This window comes from Solanum stenotomum, chromosome 3, assembly GCF_019186545.1.
Source record: "Solanum stenotomum isolate F172 chromosome 3, ASM1918654v1, whole genome shotgun sequence".
NCBI classification, from domain to species: domain Eukaryota; kingdom Viridiplantae; phylum Streptophyta; class Magnoliopsida; order Solanales; family Solanaceae; genus Solanum; species Solanum stenotomum.
Window position 1 is genome coordinate 31,094,587 of NC_064284.1, and position 7,820 is coordinate 31,102,406.

Consider the following 7,820-nt stretch of genomic DNA (forward strand, 5'->3'; position numbering starts at 1 on the left):
TGGAATTTATAGTACTTTTTGTATAGTTTTTGAATATCTAATTTTTTGTTTAAATCATCGAATTAATGTAATCTAATTGAACTTTAAAAATTAGTCAATTTAACTTTCGAAAAACGTAACATAACAATTAAAAATGGTCAACGAGACTACTAAATTTAACATTTCATTTCTCCAATAACACTTCCACATAATGGGACTTCTTTTTATTCAAGTAACTGGTCTTGGGTAAGAAATCATACTGCTTCATTGGAGATCTCTCCTGTGTACGTATCAAAAAGAAGATTCCAAGACTGAATTAGAATGTAAAAACAAAATAACATATGGAATTTGCAATACAAATTGAAATGAGATTTGGATTTGTCCCCTTCAAATAACATTCTAAGAATAAGAAAAAAAAATTAATGAAATAGAAGTGTATTTTTTCTCTCTAAAATACAACTGAACTGCAGATGTATTTAAGAATATAAAAGAATCATTATCAAAATCACTAGCCGGAAAATAGAGTATGGGCGCGATCTCTTCCAAGAAAATAGGAACTTGTGAAATCTATATGATTAGAAACTTAATGAACTCTAAGCTCAAAAACATCTGGTGCCATAGTATTACCAAAATTTAAATCATGCTCTGGATGATCTTGGAGAGAGCTGAATACGAACCGATCAATGCAGATGCAGTACCTACTGTGATAATAAAGACACATATGGTAACCTGCGCGCATAGAAAGGATAAAAGAAGTTCCATTACCTGTGAATACTTCCAGCATAGCATGGTTAAGTAGTTGAGATGCACATATTGTCATAATGTAATATTTTTGGGATAAGATATTTTTCAAGAAAAATATCTCAACTAATACAAAGTATGATTAACTAGTCAAATTGTAACGTCAGACACGAAAAGAGAATAGAAAAGGGATATGGGCTTCTCCATACCTGAAGGCGGCTTGTTTTCCCCTTCAAGATTCTCAGGAAGCAAACACAAGGTAGTATTAGAGTCTGGAAATAGAGCTTCGAATTAGTACAGATTTATGATGATAAATAGCAATAGCAAACAAACTTAAGAGAATGTGTAAAAGGACTCACTACTAGCATTGTAAGTAAAGATCCAATCAATGCCATTACCAAACCTGCAGGATAAATACTAATGCTTAATTTATACAATGCTACAAAGAGAAGGGGCACGTCTAGTTGGAAATGAAACGATCTCTGAGATATGCAATAACCATAAGTTATAGCAGGACCACTGAGTATTACTGTTCCCAAAGGGTTAATGGGATCAAAAGATAATTGCTGAGAGATAAGAATACGTGAAGTCAAAGCAGCAACACTCACCAAAAAAGGGAACCGCAAGACCAACTACTACTGTGGAGATTGTCAATGCAGTTCTAATGAGGATTGGGTACACGTGAGATTTGGTGTGTTTTGACGGCAACAATTCCTCCAAACTCATTGCTACTGGAGACAGTGTTAAAGCAAATGTACATCTAATTAAGGAAGACAATTTTTTTTTATTTTACAAGAGATATCACCTTAGAAAATTGCATTTATGAAATGAGACGGAATACAAAGAAGAGAATCTTTTGACAGAAGTGCCTTAAATTTTAGCTGATGACTTTTGCAGCAGCCAGCATGAAATTATCCATGTTTTCAAATCTGTTCATTCTTAATGTAGCAGCACCAGAAAAAAGTAGGATTCCTGTCTTTTAAGTATCATATTTTAACATAATAGCTGAGAACCAGAATTGATGATAAATTCACATCATGGATTCAGGAAAAGGATATTTTGTAAAAGGATTAACAACCTGCAAAAGAAGGACATACAAGTTAATTACATCTTCAAATGGTGGTAGAGAACTCAATCAGAATGTTAGTTACTTACAGTTGTCCATACAGCAACCTTGGAAGCCATTAATCCTTTGGGCAAATTTAGAGTAAACTGGGATTCAGCTGAGTCCCCAAACATCAGGTATCCCAACACAGCTGTTCCACCATACAACAGAGTCACCAAACCAAAACTGCATCCAAATTAAACCCAAAGTTTGCAAAATAAGGAAAAAACTGGACATCAAAACAAACTCTGGGAACACAGGATCATTTTCAGAATAATCTGGCTAAGTTGGCATTGATTATGTGCTCTAGAATTCAACCTTCGTACTGATTACTGAATGATGGGGTAAGGTTCCCGGTATGTCTTAAATTTTCCTTGCATGGATTGCTAGAGAGAGAGCTGGAACATGAATTCCTATCCTAGAGCATATCTCCAATTTAATCAACATCTACGAACAAATACCTGGTCAAGAGGACTGCAGGAAATTGACTACGATCCGCTAGGGATGTATATATATTGGGAAAGACCGCATGCCCAGAGTAACAAAATCCATAAAGCCCAATAGCAACAGGAAGAGTTGGTAGGTTAAGTACAGTCCCTTTGCTTTCAAAGCCTACATGATCCACCAAGCCAGCCCAGTACAAGCAAAGGACCACCAAAATAGAAGCAATAACTCCTCCAACTGAAAATTACAAGCAGTCAATTCAGAATCATAGTTCAGCACTTACAAATTGCATATCAAAACCACAGAAAACGTATTTAAGACTTCAAGAATTCTGTTGACTGGAAAGTCTATAGCTACAACGAAACAATCTACAAAATTGTAGATAAGTAATAAGTTTCTATGTATGCCGCATAAGGAATTAAGGATAGCCCAAATCAATAATGTAGACATCTGCATCAGATATGATATAATCGCAGGATCATTGAAGTGCAAATTTCTCTCCTCTATCCTCGATAGGCGCTATGGAAGCCTGTGAACTTGTTTGTCAGGAGTACAAGAAATCTATATACATGTACACCAAGTACCCCATATATCTGCATTTTTCTTGTAGGGTTACTGTATGTAGGCACTGTTTTATGAATTGTCCTCTAACCAATGTTATCATATGGGTACATAGGTGCATTGAGGCTATGTTGCTCGGACTCTTCAGAAATGTCAACGGGTGCTTGTTGGATCCTCCAAAAGTAGTGAATTTTTGAAGGATCCGACACGGGTGCGGTAGCAATTTTGGAGAGTCCGAGCAACTTAGCATTGAGGCACACGAGAATGCTATCAAATTATAATTTTGACAGTTCAGACATGAAGCTCCTATTGTAGGAAGTTGGTCACTCACCTGAGATATAACTTAGGACACTGAGGTCACGCAGCCAAACAGTAGGAAGAATAGCCAGGGCAGCTATCACAACAAAAAGATGGCGAGCATCTAACTCAAACCCACCCAAACTTAAATGTGCATTTGGAAATATAGCAGACAAGTTATCACCCTCCAAGATTATGTATTCAACACAGGAGGCCTACAATTGAAGGACAAATAGATAGAAAGAGAAAGCATAAATACTACATAATTTAGAAATGAAGCAATATCAAGATGGCCGAGATGTTTTAGATATTAAAACAGCAACTCATATCGGTTTGCTAGGAAAAGCAAAAAAAAATGACAAACTTATAGGTAAGATGAACTTACATATAATTCCACATATAAGATTATCTGCATCCACAAAAACATAAACAAATAAACAAATTAGTATCAAGAACAAGAAATATTTTTAACCCTTTGTCAGAAATAACATAGTATTCAGCAAAAGGAAAATAATAAGGAAATTGGATTTGTTGGAGTGAAAAATTCCTTTATGAGTTATTCTAGAAAAGTAAGAACCGAGTGTTCTCTTTTTCTTAAGATTTTATCTATGATAAATGCATAAAAATATCTAATTTCAGTGTTTTTGCACAAGTGATGTGTTCAAATTCTACTAGCTTTATTTTTTATGCACTCATCAGTAGGTAACAATTTTATTTAGCCAAGATACCCACTAGTCGATAATACTACCTGACTATTTAGTAGATGAAGATCACATTTCTCTTCAAACAGCAGTTTTTACAACTACTGGATCTTAATGGTGTGACAAAATTGTCTCAGAATACAGTCTACTAAAGATGAAAGCACCCAGGGGTGGAGGCAGCATATACTTAGGGGTTCATCCGAACCCCTTTCAACGGAAAATATTAGTATTTATATATGGTTAAAATTATTTTTTAGATATGTATAATAGATGTCGCACCCCCTTCCACTAGTTCGTGTGTTTACTTTTCGGATTTTAAACCCCCTTATTAAAAATTCTGACTCCGCCACTTAAAGCACCACATATTTAAGAATATTAGATCCTCACCACATATTTAAGAATATTAGATCCTCACATTTTCTCCACCCTCCCAGCTAAATAGAAAACATTATTGCCTGTGCACATTCATTAGTTAAGAGTAGCTACTTTTGAATTGGGCATAACTCAACCCCAAAAGCTAGCTCAAAAAGTGAGGATTTCTCAAGAGAATATAAGGAGACGACAGCCCATTTCCTCCACCAATGTGGGACAAGTCAACAAGGCCTTCTATATAACCAGATGTACAAGAATAAAAAAAAGACAACTTAAAAGTTAATGGAACTTACTGATATAACAATTCGTCCCATTGTACCAAAAGCAGCCTGACCAATGTCTGGGTACGTCTCAAGCCCTGGTTGGCTATCCAAGCAGTACCTCAGGAGCATGCCAGTATAGAAAGAAAGTATGCCGAAAATGAATAATATTGAAAGTCCGGCCCATCCACCTTCCTTCACAGCATAAGGAGTAGAAAGAAGGCCTACTCCGCAGAGAACATTCATGCCTGTATGAAACAAAGAATGTATGAGAAAATGTTCCTCACTAACTTTGCAGGCAATCAATTTAGATAGAGAAACACAACCAAGAGCTTTCCTTTATGTCAAAGATGTAACAGGTGTTAGTAAGCAAAATGAATAATCTCCTGCAATGATGACAGACATATTCTGTGCAACACTTGCATGATCAATTGCATGCCTTACTTCAGCCTACAACAGCTATTATATATCTAAAGATGCTGCAATATAAAGGTTTGCTACAACTTTAGAAGGAAGAAGCCTCATATTTCTGGTTGCTCTATATTCATTTATTATGTAAGAGTATCAGTGTTTCTCAAGAGAAACTCCCAAAGATTAAAATTAATCATAAGATCCCCCATTTCACTTAAATCACAGCTCAAGAGAAATGAATTAAATTATCCTTTTACCTAACAACTAGAGGGCCAAATTTCATTCAACATTAACCAGATACAAGCATGTCACCATAAGCACAACAGGATATACGTAATTAATGTCCTTAGAATAAGTCAAATGGCAGCTTGGGATTAAAGTGGTATGTCGATCTTTTGGTGGCATAGTGCTCATCAATAAACGGAAAAATCCACTATGACATGAAATTATATTCAGGAAACTTACCATTTACCACTGCTTGGCCATAGGTGCTTTGGTTAGAAATTGGAAGTCCATGTGCATCCTTGGAAGGTCTCTCAATATCAGGTATTTTCTTAATAGAAGACTTCCTCGGATGTAGGGGAGGTATCAAACCATGAGAACTACGCCTGTGAGGTGCTTTTTCTTCTTCTGCTGGTAGTATTAGAGGCTTGTGAAGAGAGGGCAATACCTCAGGAGTGTGTCTTCTTATGAGAGATGAGCCAAAGAATGAGCTTCCTAGCCTAGATAATGAAGGTGTTCCCAAGAAGTGAAGACTTGGAGATGGTACATTACTGTATAGATCCATAGATTGCCTACAAGAGGTACTCAAGATGATTAGAATTGGGAATTCAATGTACATAAGTGCCAAATTTCAATTCCTTGTCAAAGATTTACATATGATCCAGCATTGTTTTATATACATCATAGCAGTAATTTGATAACATATCAAATGGTCAATTATTTTAGAGACAGTACCAATATCTGGGAACTAAAGAAAACTCTCTAAAATATGAATCATTACATGAAGAGTGATCTGCTTTGTTATAGATCAACAGCAAATAAACTGTTGCTTGTATGACTGCCTCGAAGCAAGCTCCCCACACATCAGGCATCATTTTGAATAATTATTGAAGGAAAATTCAGTTTAAAGAGGTTATGCATTAGTTTTCTTGGTGTCTCAAGGATCCCAGTGATTGGCCATATGTCCTTGGTAGTTTCATTCTCCTTCGTGTGGTTTCCAAATTTAAACTCCTCAATTAAGATACTCTTCAGACAGGGTTTGGAAATCTTAGGCCATTTCACGCCACTATAACTATCAAATCCAACAATTTTAGTAGTAAAACTGGATTCCAATAGTTGGAATCAAAATCGTTCAGAAGGTTTTAGCTCCAAATATTCCAGGAAACTGAACATAAGATGGTTTCCATTACTCATTAATAATAAATTAATCCAATTTCACATGCTTACATCAATCAACATGAGAAAAAAAAAACGAGATCCAGGGGTAAATTAAGATATAAAACAAGGTACCTGTAACTCTGTGGCCAAGCAGAGGTTAAGGAATTTGGTCGATTAGTTTCATCATCATTATTATCTTCATTTGAAAAATCAGATTCATTTCCTTCTTCTTCATTTTCATGTTTTTCCAAATGTTCATCATCCTCTTCCTCACTTTCTATGTAGAAACTCTGTTCAGATATGGAATTCTTCATATTTTATTTCCCAGAAACCTGCACATCAGTCATCTAATCAAAATCAAAAATCCAATTATTTCCACATCAAATCTTCATATACACACATGCATGTGGACGTAAAACTGAGATGTAATATAAGAAAAACACACTCACACAAAAGGAAAATGAATCAGAAGCGAGATTTGAGAGATACTATCAACTTTTCAGGAACAGATCCGAATTCGCAGATTCTAGTAGAGTAGTAAAAAGGAAGTGAAAAGCTCTCCTTTATGTGAAAAGGCTTTTTCAATGCAAAATACTGATAATGCTGAGTTGACGGTAGCTAGATTTGATGTTCTATTTATACAATAGATGCCTATTTATTGCATATATGATATTGATGAGGATTGAGGAGAGAGAAAATGTGTGAATTTACTAATCATCTTCACAACTTGAGTCAGAACATTTTACAATCACAAACACCGCACCACCACTTGTATTTTGGTTTTTCTTTTGTCTTCTTAAATACTCTTCCGTCCCTATTTACTTGTTTACTTTTGAATTGACACACCTATTAAAGAAAATAATTATTAATATGATGAGTTTACCATTTTACCCCTATTAATTATGAAATTGATGAATTAAAAATTTTTCAAAATAATTAATAGAGGGTATAATGGTAAAAAAAATTGTCCTTTCTTGATTTGTCAAAATTGACAAGTAATTAGGGACAACTATAAAAGAAAAAATGGACAAGTAATTAGGGATAGTTTTAAAATATAAACAACCCTTTAGACATAATATATAATTATGCATTTTTATTTGGTTTCAATAACATTTATGTCCTTCAATTTTGGGTGTGTATCAATAAACAATTAAACTTCTATAAAATTGAATAAATAGACACACGCGTTCTACGTGACATAATACATGTAGGATACAACATAAGACAAAAAATCATAATGTAGGCCAGTGGCAGAGCGAGAAATTTTAATAAGGGGATTCAAAATCTGTGAAGTAAACACATGAACTAGTGGAAGGGGGTTCAACGTCTATTATATATACCTAACAAATATTTTAATCATGCAAAAATAGTAAATATTTTCCGCCAAGGGGGTTCGGATGAACCCCCTAAGTATATGCTGCCTCCGCCCCTGGACGTCACATATGACATCTATCTGTTTGTTCAATGTTATATAAGTTTAAGCGTTACTTATACAAATTCAAAGTTGAAAGACATAATGAAGCAAAGTTAAGAGACATATTTATAATTAAATAAAATAAAATAAAAAGA

At 34.8% G+C, this 7,820-nt stretch overlaps 1 protein-coding gene across 1 annotated transcript; it reads right to left on the reverse strand.

Moving 5' to 3' along the window:
* Window positions 1-338: 338 nt before the first annotated feature.
* On the reverse strand, window positions 339-6,905 carry LOC125857535 (amino acid transporter AVT1C-like). Its single transcript, XM_049537138.1, has 13 exons — window positions 6,701-6,905; window positions 6,384-6,583; window positions 5,337-5,665; window positions 4,494-4,708; window positions 3,513-3,536; window positions 3,162-3,342; window positions 2,287-2,506; window positions 1,876-2,011; window positions 1,755-1,798; window positions 1,329-1,480; window positions 1,080-1,123; window positions 930-992; window positions 339-708 (listed from the first exon to the last, which is right to left on the reverse strand). The coding sequence occupies exons 2-13, from the start codon at window positions 6,563-6,565 to the stop codon at window positions 613-615; spliced, it is 1,686 nt and encodes a 561-aa protein (XP_049393095.1). The 5' UTR covers window positions 6,566-6,583; window positions 6,701-6,905; the 3' UTR covers window positions 339-612.
* Between the last annotated feature and the right edge of the window lie 915 nt (window positions 6,906-7,820).